The sequence below is a fragment of the Octodon degus genome, unplaced genomic scaffold (genome assembly GCF_000260255.1).
Source record: "Octodon degus isolate 3935 unplaced genomic scaffold, OctDeg1.0 scaffold00246, whole genome shotgun sequence".
NCBI classification, from domain to species: Eukaryota; Metazoa; Chordata; class Mammalia; order Rodentia; family Octodontidae; genus Octodon; species Octodon degus.
In genome coordinates this window covers 1,211,589-1,224,086 of record NW_004524822.1, presented here as the reverse complement: position 1 = coordinate 1,224,086, position 12,498 = coordinate 1,211,589, and the positions used below count along the sequence as shown (strand labels likewise).

Here is a 12,498-nt window from a genome sequence, read left to right as displayed (position 1 = left end):
TGGGGGATTGAACCGCGGTCCCTGATGCTTTTGCTAAGCTTGTTCTAAGTAGGTGCTTTAGACCACTGAGCCATCTCTCCAGCCCCTGGCCACTTCTCTTTTTGACGCAGCTGAGCCCCACACTCCGTGGCTCCAGCTCGACCTTGCCACCTGGACACTTTCCAAGGCAGGGCTGCTCAGCTAGGCCACCACCACCCATACCCGATCAGGCGTATGCGGTGCTACCATCTCCACCTGGCCTCTGGGTAGCCCTCCATCGCATGCAGAGAGCCAATGCACTGAGGTGGCCGGGGCGACATCGCAGGCATCAGCATCAACGCTACTGCCTTTCACTTATCTATTTAGTGGAATCGGGGATTGAACTCAGACCCTTGCACTTGCCAGGGAAGTGCTTATTCCACTGAGCCATCTCCCTGGCCCCAGTGCCTTTCACTTAGAATCAGTGTAAGTGGATGTGAAGGAGCTGCCTTTATTTATTTAGTTCTTTACTTATTGTACTACTAGGAATTGAACCCAGCACCTTGGCAGTGAGCTACATTCCAGCCTTTTCTTATTTTTCTCACTAAGTTACCCAGGCAGGGCTAGAATTTGTAATCCTCCTGCCTCAGCCAACCAGAGCGCTGGGACCCGTTAGACCACCTGTGGTGCACAGTGTCATTCCATGCCAAGGACCAGCTGCTCCCAACTTGGTACTTCAGCTTCCATGAACTCACTGCAGCTCTGAGAAACCCAGTCATGTCTGAGGGCATGCCATGAGTTCTAGGATCTCTCACACTCTTGGCAAGCGCTCTACACCTGAGCTATAGCTCCAGCCCAGAATATAAAAATATTTTAAATCCTCAATTTGATATCAGAGTTGACCAGATGTTCAGATATTCCCTTAATGCGTTTAATTTATTGTGTGAACAATAAAGGTGTGGTGGTGCATGCCCGTAACCCTGGAGGTCCAGATCTATAACCTCACTGCTCTCGGAGACTGAGGCAGGGGGATCACAAATCTGAGCTCAAAGCTGTGCAATTTAGTAACACAGCAACACCCTGTTTCAAAAACAACAAAAAGCAGGGTGGCTAGAGTTACAGCAAAGGCTTGAGAGGTTCACTCTCCAGTATGGAGCAGGGTTTCTTTTTTTCTTTTGTCTTTTTGGCATCACCCTTTTGACATATCCCATTTATCTATTTTTGGTACCAGGAATCAAACTCAGTACCTCCTGCTTGCCAGGCAGACGCTGTGCCACTGAGCCATATCCCCAGCCCTTCCTTTTGTCTCTTTGAGGCAGGGTTTCACTGTACAGCCCAGGCTGGCCTAGAGCTCACTTTATAGCCCAGGCTGGTCCCGAACTCACAAGGATTCTCCTGCCTCAACCTCTCCAATGCTGGGATTACAGACATGGAAACTTTTTTTTTTAAAGGGTTTATGGAATTTCCTTTTATGGAAGTTCATGTATTTCTGAATAGTAAATAACCAGCCAAGAAAGGCAGAATCCTACATGAATTTAACACCTTGGTTGGGGTTTAGATTTGTAACCAGCACTGAAAAATGAAACTTTAGCAGTTAGGTTGACTTACATGCACAAGACCCTAGGATAGACCCCCAGCACCACACACACACACACACACACACACACACACACACACACACACACAGAAACACTAGCCTGAACTACATAGTGAGACTCTGTCTCAAAAACAAAACCTGGCCTTCTGGGGCTCAATCCCTGGCATGCTATCCTGTGCTGGCCCCGCCCCTGGGGCACACTGGCAATTGAGACTGGGCATGGAGGCACACACTTGTAATCCCAGCACTTGGGAGGGTGAAAAAAGGAGAATCACTACAAGTCTGATCTGTGTGAGTCCCTATAGATCCTGTACCAAATACATTAAGAAAAAAAAAAGAACCTGGCCTATAGCTATCTCCCTTCTCCACCCCCAATTTGAGACAAGACCTCACAAAATCATAGACTGCCTAGGCTGGGCTCAAACTTGCCAGCCTCCTGCCTCAGCCTCCTGAGTGCTGGGATTACGAGTGTGTGTCACATCCTCCCTGATCTCAGCTTAAATTTTACTTTCATTCATCACTCAAAAACAAAATTGAGGCTTCAAAGATTAAGGTTAGGCAGAATGAAACTATAGCATCCCCCTCTTGAAACAGGGTCTCGCTAGGTAGTGCAGGCTAGCTTTGAACTCATGGCCTCAGGGATCACAGGCATGGTGGCCCATCCCAGATAAGGGTTCCTTCTTTAAAAAACATCTGTCAGAGAAACGCTGAGCGAGACAGAGGCCTCTAGCTTGCCTGAATTAAGAGGAGTGGTTTATCCCGGAGTTGCTGCCGGGCTGCAGGGGCTGTGGCCCATTCCTGGCCAGTGGTTCAACTTCAGCTTCGGTGAAGTCTGATCCCAGCATTCCATGATTGGAATAGATGCAGAAATTTCTGGCAACTGCATGATTTTAGATCGCTCCCAGGAGAAACACTGCAGGATTGATAGCTGATGAAGCAGGTTTTTATCCAAGCAAATACAATTAAGAGATGGGTGAGAATGGGGGTGTGGCACTACGGAGGGTGTGCTCCAAGCCCTGGGCCACAAAAAAATAAGGGAGGCCAGGGTGGAGGAGATCGAACCTTGGCTTTGTACTGAACTATTTCTCCAATGTTCCTTGTTTTCAATTTTGATTTTTCTTTTGAAAAAGGTCCCACAGGGTCCCAATGCCAGCTGGGTTCAAATTTGCAGTCCTCCTGCCTCAGCCGCCCAGACAGGTCTAATTACAGACTTGTGCCTAGTCTCCCAGAGCCAAGATTATACCACCACACCTAGTTTAAAAGCTTTTAAAAGTTCAGAGGTTAATATTAAATGAATCCTAGGGCTAGGGACACAGCTCAGTGGCATAAACACCTGCCTGGCAAGCACAAGGTCCCAAGTTCAAATCCTTAGTACTGGGGGAAAAAAAATCCTGTTATTGTTGGGTGTGTGTCAGCAAAGTCCTGTAATTCCAGCACTCTTGAGGCTGAGGCATGAGAAAAGGCCAGCTTGAACTGCACAGTGAGACCCTATCTTAAAATATCAAAACAAAAAAGGAATCTTGCTATACTATGACTTCTTAAATTTTTGCTGGCATATGAATGTGTGAAATGTAATTACAAATATCACTCTAACACTCAATTAGATGTATTAATGAATGAGGAACAAAAAGATTACAGGGACAAAGTGAGTCCTTACATTTTCTAACAGCATTCTGATTTGTAGGAATATGGCCTAAAATCCAGGTTTGGTCCCCAAATCAAATAAATATAAATATGGAGTTTTTAAAACTTACTAGCTAAGGGGCTTGCTGGTTAGCTTAGCTGTTTATGGTGCCTTCTGGGCAAACGCAGTCAGGCACAGGGGACCCCGGTTCGATCCCCAGCTCCCCATGCCTACCGGACCAGCTCTTAAAGCAGCCTGAGCCAACCAAAAAAGTCCTCAAAAATTACTAGCTGGACATGATGATGCACACCTGTAATCCCAACACCTGATCGGAGACTAAACTGCGGTGCTTAGTGAGTTCCAGGACCTATATATACCATGAGGCTAGGTCTCAAAAACAGCGCACTGACGGAAGCTCACACACTCGTAAGTTGTCTTGCCTGTCCCTTTCCCTAGCTCTTTTCTTTGGTTTTTTACTGTTATTTTGCTTTCTTTTGTTTTATTTTGACCATACTTGAAGTGACCTCAGGGCCTTCTCACTAAGCTACATCCCCAGCCCTTTTTTTCTGTCTGCCTGTCTTTTTGAGAAAGGACCTCGCTATGCAATTCTGGGTGGCCTTGAGCTCACTTTGTAGCCCAGGCTGGCCTGGACCTGGCAACCTCCTCCTATCTCCACCTCCACTCCAGTGCTGAGATTCCCAGCATGCACCACCACACCCAGTCCTGACTGTATTTTCTCGGATGATGAGTGATACAAGCACCCACTTGTACTCCACCAGTGACTACAGGGTACGGGCTGGTGGGGTCGAGGGTGGGCACTAACTACTCAGTCGGCTGGTGCCCTACGCACTGAATATGTCTTAAAGCTAGAAGAGAAAGAAAAGCAGCGCTTTCACAGTACAGCTGAACACAACGCAACGCGTTGAGTGCGCGGGCGGGGTGGGGATGCCTCCCCTGGCTCACCAAGCTGCTCGCCGGCTCCTACAGCAAAACCTTTTCTTCCAGTTGGCTAACTGTCCCAAGAGACTCCACCCTGGAGCACTGTCACCAGTTTGGAACTGTAATGGCAAGGGAGCCACCACCCAAGCGATGCACATTTGATGAGGCCTGCTTCTTGGCGGAGGCGTTTCAGGTGGAAACCTCCATTTTCTCTCACATCTATTAGCTTAAAAGCTGCAAACTCCCTGGCGCAGAGCCTGCAGCTCACACCGCCAGTACCTGTGCAACTCACAGGGGCCCTCTCCTGAGCTCCCTCGTGCAGGATCCCCCGCTGGGAAGTGGAAACTAAAATGTTTATCCACCCTTCCCAGAAACCTGAAGAAAATTAAAACAATAATCCACAAACAAGACCAGTTTGGGGGTCAGGGAGATAGCTCAGTAGAATAAGCGCTTGCCTGGCAAGCGTAAGGGCCTGAGTTCAATCCCCAGTTCTGGAGGAAAAAAAAGACCAGTTTGGCTGGCATGGTAAGGGAGTCCCTTCCACAGTAACTTTGAAACAACTGATCCTTTTGGTTCTGTTTCTGGTTTCCTCCACACTTTTATGTGTGCCAAGCCAACCTCCACTTCCCTCATGGGAACACATTCTGGTTTACAGGAGGTGAGGTCTGGCACAGCCTGTGCACACCTGTAATTCCAGCAGCTTGGGAGGCTGAGGCAGGAGGATCATTAGCTCAAGGTAAACTAGGCCACTTAGCATACTGTATCAAGATGAAACTTTTTTTAAAAAAGTCCCAGGGAAATGGAGAGATAGCTCAAAGGTCTAAGCGTCTGTCTGGCGAGCACAGGGACCCGGCCATTCGCTGGCACCGCATGCCACGTCAGCTACAGAACCCTCGACCCGCCGGGCCAGCCACTGCAACCAGGCGTGGTGGTACATGTCCGTAATCCCAGCACTGGGGAGGATGAGACAGGAGGGTCACTATGAGTCCAAGCTGTGTAATGAGACCCTGTACCAAATAAATAAAATAATAAAGTCCTGGGGATGTGGCTCAGTGGTAGGGCATGGAGAGGAGGGGCTGGGATCAATCTTCAGGATGGAGGCAGGAGGAAAACAAAAGCCAGGTCATTCTCCACTCCCATTTCAAAAACAAAGGGTGGCCAGGAATCACAATAGCTCAAGTTGGGGGAATGATCAGAAAATGCAGGTGGCCTCATCCATCCTAACTCATTGCATCCTTTCATCCACCAGTCTGGTGAGGATTCTTCTATTTGTGTGCATTTTAATGACTCATGGTTCACATCATCACATAGAACAGATGACAGAGTCCCCATGTCCGCACCTGCAGCACACGACCTCGCCCTGCTGTAAAGGACCGCAGTTCCTCAGAGAGCTTTGAAGTCACTGATCCAACTGAGAATAAGAGAAAGGTAAGAGGGGCTGTGAATGTCCTGGCAGCCTGCAGCTTGGCTCTGGGAATCAAGATTTACCAGAGCCACGGAAGTGAATGTCAGGGCCCAGGCCACCCTCTCTCACCACCTGCACCAACACTACCCTCCTTCAAAGACAGTGGTGCCTGAGGCGGTGGTGCGCTGCTGTGGTCCCACCATGCAAGAGGCTGAGGCAGACAATCGCTGACATTTGACTACAGTTTGAGTTCAAGGGCAGCCTGAATTACAGAGCCAGTCTCAAAAAGCAAAATGAGATGGCTCAGTAGAATAAGCGCTTCCCTGGCAAGCACATAGGCCTGAGTTCAATCCCAGGTTCAGCCAAAAAAAAAAAAAAAGATTGACCAGAAACACCTTATAAAGCCAAGACTTCAGCCTCAGGGCGCTGAAATGCTAAACTGGAGCAATCACTCTTTAACTGTCCACCTGAGGGGGTGGTTAGGTAAGATAGCTTAGTAACTGGGAACCAAAACAAGCAGCTTCATCGCCTGCCTGGCAAGCTGAAGGTTCTGAGTTCAATCCCCAGTACTGCAAAAAAGAAAAGTGGGGGGGGAAGGTGGGGTGATAGGAGGGGGGGAGTCAGCTCAGTGGCTGAAGTGCCTGCCTGGGAAGCACAAGGTCCTGAGTTCAATCCCTAGTACCAAAAAAATAAAAAATAAAAAATTTCAGAAAAGAGGCGGAGCCACGGCTGGGTGTGCCTGACCTAAGGCCCCAGGCCTTGGGTTCCATTCTCAGCATCCTAAATAAATTTAGCAGAAAAAGGAAATTAGGGGTTGGGGAGATGGCTCAGTAGAATAGAATAAGTGCTTCCCTGGCAAGGGCAAGGGCCAGGGCCTGAGTTCAATCTCCAATTCCGAAAAAAAAAAAAAAAAATTAAATTTAAAAAAAGGAAAGAATATAAATGATACAGATCTAAGGTTTTAGGTAGGAAACATAGCCTAACCACCTTTAAGTAATGGTCTGTATTCCATTCAAGGAGGAGGGAATGATGTGTTATGGACTAAATCTTCCCCAAAATGTCGCATTCATCAATCAAGTTCAAGATGTCAATCTAGCAGGGCACGACAGCTCATGCTTGCAAGGCTACCACACTCAGAAGTCTGAGGTCAGCCTGTAAGACGTAGGGAGGAACCCCTTGCTGCCGCCGCTGTTGCTGTTGCCACCACCCCCAGACAGACCAAGCCTGATAACCAGGCATCAAACAGTAATGATGGAGAAACAGACCAAGGCTTGGTAGAAAGGACAACTTGCCTGTCTCCAGTAAAACCAGCATCACCTTGTATATTCCCTGTACGTACTGAGAGCCTACTGCGTGCCAGGCAGCACGCCCCATGCAGGGTATGCCTGGGACAAAATCGAATCAGCCCCTTGTCCTGAGGAGCACTCAGATGAGCCAGGACACCGATGACAATGCCCGGAAGAAAGATCCTCAGGGCCTGGCCTGCTCCTAGGTCAGGAGTGGGGATGCAGGAGCTTGCTGAGTCATTCTTAATCCCTGAATCATAAATTTTCCTAGTTGAAATAAAAAATGACACATACTCCAAGGCTCCATGGAACTGTATTGATTCACCTCCAGATTGGTTATTGGAAGCAAGCCAACGAGTTCCAAGGTAGTGTGGATGCTGTGTAAGTGATCTTAAAGGAGCTGGCTTGGGTACTTCAAGAAGGGAGTTGACAGGGCAGAGGACAGTGACAGGGAAGGCGTTTCCAGTCAACCTTTTCCAATCATTATATGTAAATTATGAGGGCAAGTGGGAAGGGAATGGAAGAAATATTTTAAAGGGAAGAAAGTTTACATTTCAATAAAATAGTAAGTTTTCTATTGCCTGCAGCTCAGGCTCTGCTCAGGCCCCGCCCCCGCCCCAGGTTCCCTGAGCCTGCAGGCCCGTAATCCCAGTGCTCCGGAGGCTGAAAACAGGAGGATCACTATGAGTCCAAGCTGTGTAGTAAGACCCTGTACCAAATACTTAAAAAAAAAAAAAAAAAAAAGTCCTCCAGGAGGATAAAAGTCAAAAGGGATGGGAAACACTCTGAATTGTAAGGTTCTAGCAATGACACCTAGGAAATTATTTGCATCACTAGACTTTAAACTGGAGTCATTGACAATAGCTGTCATCCCAACACCTGCACTGGACAGCTTAAAGGGTAACACAGCTCAAAAGAATGCTGATTAATCCCAGCACTCAGGAGGCTGAGGCAGAAGGATGGTTTCCAATCGAGGCCAGCCTGGGCTACAAAGACAGCTCAAGGCCAGCCTGCACTAATAGGGAGACCTTGTCTCAAAAAAAAAAAAAAAAAAAAAAAAGAGAGAGAGAGAGAGAAAGAAAGGCAGATTACTTAGAAGGTACTCAAGACCTTCTAAAGTAGTTTCTCTGCCCAAGGAAAACTAAGACAACTGAAAAGGTCAAGGCAAGGCAGCCATGGATCTGCGAAATTCATCTATTTTTTTCTCACACTGTAAACGTCTACAACGTCTTCAGTCCTATGTATCAGAAGGAGTACCTCAGGATTTTTACAAGTAATTGAGATAAAGGCAGGAGGTTAAAACCATCCTTCAGGAGCTGCCACACTGGGCGTGGTGAGAGGCCTGGAATCCCAGCACTCCAGAAGCTGGAAGCCAAGGCAGAAGGATGTATGGGAGGCCAGCTTGACTACAACAAAGTGAGCCCCCAGAAAAACAAAAACAAAGTCTCTGAGCAAGGAAGACCAAGGCAACTGAAGAGGTCAAGGCGATGCAGCCACAAACCTGTGAAATTCATCTAGAACTCAGTATTTTTTCTCACATTGTAAACGCCTACAATGGGGCAACTCTTCAAGGTACTCATTCGACAACCCTCTATCCTCAAATTCGACACAAGGATTTTTTTTTAAGAGTATGGTCACCCACAACCTTCTAAAGACCTGAAGCCGGGCATGGGGGTGCCCGCCTGTAATCTCAGCACTGAGGCCGAGGCAGGAAGATCGTAGCAAGTTTGAGACCAGCCTGGGGCTACAAAATGAGCTGGAGGCCAGCCTGAACTGCATTGCGAGACCTGTCCCCAAAAAAGACCAAAAAATAAATAAACACATAAAGACCTGAGATGCAGGAAAATAGATCTCAAACACAGCGATCGGCGGCCCAGATGCAATACTCCAGTCTGGAAGCCCGGGAGGATGGCGACCGGAGTCTTTCATCTGTGGCAGGGAGCAGAGGCAAAGCTCTCTGACGCCTCCCCCGAGAATTTCAAGGACGCCCCCAACATTTGTTTATCCAGCTGCGTCCACGAGCAGGGGATTGGGCGGAAGCGAACGCAGGACGCTGCTACTTGGCGAAACCTGTCGTCTGTCCCTTTGGGAAAGGCAGCGTCTGCCCAGGTTCTCCCCGGCTCGCGGCGAGCTCCACCCAGGGTCTCTTCGCCCAGGAGCCACAGCCGCAGGCGTCGTGAGCACCATCTCCGCGCTCCGGGCGAGCAGGTACGGAGGACCGGGTCCGGCCCCACCGCGCCCTCCCGGCACCTGCGGTCGGGGGCTGCCGGAGCCTCGCTGCCCGGCAGACTGTCGCTTCGTGATGCGCGGCGCCGCTCGTGGCCCGGGGCTGGGCGGCTCCGCGGGGAGAGCGGAGGGCAAAGGCTCCGCGGCTCGGAGCAGGGGGGCGGGCTTCACTACTGCGGATGGCGCAGTCGCCTCCCTTAGGGACGCTCAACAAAGCTGCGAGCCCCCCCACCGGCCCCACCCCAACGCGGAAAACCCCGCAAAGCCTCGCAAGAGGGGTTCGCGCTCTGAGTTTGTAGCAAGGCTGGACGCACTTAAGTTCTCGCCGCGGAAATCAGGGGACCCCCCCCCCGCCCTCACAGGAGCAGGTGGCCCCGCGCGCGCCTACCTTGGTGGCCGGGTCCACGGCGGCGATGGCGGGGTCCCCGGCGGGGTCGGGCGCCGCCTCCTCCGCGGGGCCGCTGGAGGGCTCTGGCTCAGCCGGAGCTTCGCCCCCAGCCGGCGCCGGCTCGGGTCCGCGCTGCCTGCTGGAGCTCCCGGCGCCCATGACTCGCACTGGAGACGCCTTCCCCAAATCCGAGAAGACGCGCGCCCGCGAGTGCCAGGAGCGCCTCCTTCACCGCGTCCTACCGTGAACGCGCCGGGACTGCGAATGGGAGCGATGCGCCCGCTGCAAACTCCTTAAAAGAAAAAAAAAAAAAAAAAAAGCCACCACCTCTTCGCCTCCTCCCCGCCCTGCCCTCCTCCCCCGCCCCGTCGCTCCCTCGCTCCATCACATGAGCGCAGCCCGGACACGCCTAGCAGCAGCATCCCGGGCGGGCGCTTGGACCGCCAGCGCGACCGGCACCGGGGCGCGGCGCCACCTAGGTCTCGGGGAGACGCCCGTCGACCCCCAAGGCGCCACCCGCTAACTGGGGCAGGAGCCGCGGGGCTGCCCTAGGGCTGCAGAAGGTGGGAGGGACAGCGAGAAAAGGGGGCCCACAGCGTCCCGGGGACACTGTGGTGGCTGGGTTTTGTTCAGTGATTGATGATGACCCAAGGCTGGCGCTTCTACGGTGCCCGCTTGCAACCCGCCCAGTAGCGAACCCCGACCCTTCACATTGTGTCTGACTCTAAACCTCGTCCCCTGCCTCCCCTCGGTGAGCCTGGAACGCGAGCGCTCCGGGCTCCCCCGAGGCTTGGCCATATTAGGGCGGGAGCGCGGCCAGGCGGGAGCGCGGGGCTCCTGCGGCAGCGGCGGGCTGTGGGCCGGGCGCCCCGCTCCTCACCGTCCGGAACCGGTGATGTCAGCAAACGCCATCAGCGGCTCGCCGCCCTCCATCCCCCGGGAGATGGGGAAAAATGAGACTGTTACTGGAAATGCGCCGGCCCTCTTGGAGGGCCTGACGCTGGAGGCCACCCAGCCAGGCCACTGGTCTCCGTGATGCCGAAGCACGGTGGCACACGTTCGCTCCTTCGCCTTAAGTATTTTCTGAAGATAAGGCTTGCGGTGCTTGCTGCCTAAGTGGCTTGTTTTCTTTTCCTCCTTTTGAACGTAATATGAAGGGAGCAGGCAGTCACAAACATTTAAACTCTATTTTTTGCTAGATTATTTGGCACACAGGCATAAAGAGATTGAGGCTGGAAGGCAAAAAGTATCCCAGTTCTATATAATGGCAACTAAGGGCCTCAGTTTGCACAAAGAATTTAAGTCTCCATTACCAATTTAAGAAGCTGGGGCTGGGGATGTAATTCAGGGGCAAGGCACTCACCTGGCGCTGTGGAGGCCAAGGTTCCATCTCTAGCGGCACTGGGAGAAAGAAAGAAGAAACTGGGAATACTGACCCTAGATGCCACATAAATACCCGATCCCAGATCTATTAATGAATCTAAAATAAATCTATTTTGTGAGTTTATCGTTTTTTGGTTTTTTTTTAAAGTTCCACGCAAATGCTAGCTTTTCAGGTCTTTATCTCTTAGAAATAGAAAGCTGGACATGGTGGTAGATGCCTGTAATCCTAACATTGACAAACTTAATATACCCTGTCTCAAAAAATTTAAAAAGGGGCCTCAGGATATAGTTTGGAAGTCTAAGCAGCCTGCCTGACAAGCTCAAGGACCATGGTTCACACACACACACACACACACACCCAATGCCCTGCCAGCCTGGAACCCTGAGTGCACTGAACCGGCCACTGAAAACAGGCCTGGTGGTGCAGGCCTGTAATCCCAGCGGTGGGGAGGCTGAGACTGGAGGATCACTATAAGTCTGAGCTTTGGAGCAAGACCCTGTACCAACTACATAAAAGATTTTTTTTTTAATTAAAAAGGAATGGGGGGGGGGAGATGACTCAGTGGAATAAGTGCTTCCCTGGCAAGCGCAAAGGCCTGAGTTCAATCCCCAGTTTCACAAAAAAAAAAAAAAAAGGAATTGGGGTGGGGTTCAAAGAAAAGGCCCTGGGTTCAATATCCAGTGCCGAGCAAAAAAAAAAGAAAAAAAAAATAATTTCCAAAACACTTGGTCTTAGGAATTTATAAGTTTTACCAATTCAGCTTAAATTTTTACTATATTGGACACATTATAGTTTTCATTCCATAGCAGGCATTGTTTCTTTGTTTTTGAGTCAGGGTTTCAATTGTGCAGTTCAGGCTGGCTTTGAACTAACTTTGGTGCCCAAGCTGGCCTCAGATTCACAGTGATCCTCCTGCCTCAGCTCCCAAGTACTGATATTACAGGTGTGCACCACCACTCCCAGCTCTGTGGCTGGCACTCTTAAAAACACATTGCACACAGAATCAGGAATCATCCTTAGAGTAATTCCATGGTCTACTCATTCTCATTTTCTGAAGAAGTCCAATTTCGTGCTCCAGACTTCAGAGCTCCTGAACAGTAAGGACTACTGGGGATGGGCTACTCCTTAGAGCACGCGAACTGCTGCCCAGGGCCACCATCTTTGTCGGCAAAGCTTTCTGAGTTCCTCCCTCCCTCCAGAGACCTTAGTGGAAAGGGCCATTTAGATGTCACTTAGGATATGAGCTTCTGTGCCAGGCACTGGGTTCTGTTCCCAGAAATTTAAAGAAAAAGAGAAGAAAGCTCATTTGAGAACAATTAGGGTCAGCACATTTCAAAATGTATCTGTAAGGAGTACACATGCTATCAAAATCTCCCCACGCCATGAGATTATATTTATTCAGTTCTTGGGAAATTCTTGAGGGAGCTCTTCACAACCACAGGCCTTGTACCATTCACAAAGGGCTCCAAGGTCAGAGATTTCAAGACAGCGCTGCAAGCCCGAGGGCTGCGGGCATCTGATTGGATTCCAGCAGCTTCCTGTGTGTCCATTCGCAGGCTGGGAAAATGTTCCTGTTCTTAGTTTTAAAAAGAAAAGGTGTGAGGGGCCGGGGCCTGAGTTCAATCCCTGGTTCCACCCTAAAGGGGGGGGGATGCCTATTTAAAAAAGAAAAGGTGTGCTTTGACTGGTCC

At 50.3% G+C, this 12,498-nt stretch overlaps 1 protein-coding gene across 3 annotated transcripts in view; it reads right to left on the bottom strand.

Annotated features, from left to right (window-relative positions):
* Akap12 (A-kinase anchoring protein 12) overlaps nt 1–10,809 on the bottom strand; it is a 91,197-nt gene extending 80,388 nt beyond the window's left edge. Inside the window, exon 1 of one of the 3 annotated variants that reach the window (XM_023706246.1) lies at nt 9,424–10,809. In XM_023706246.1, the coding sequence (XP_023562014.1) occupies nt 9,424–9,582 (159 nt within the window). In that variant the 5' untranslated portion in view covers nt 9,583–10,809. Of the gene's footprint in view, nt 1–8,639; nt 9,184–9,423 lie in introns of those variants that run through there. The other 2 variants (XM_004645992.2, XM_023706247.1) reach the window with 2 other exon arrangements.
* Nucleotides 10,810–12,498: the final 1,689 nt, after the last annotated feature.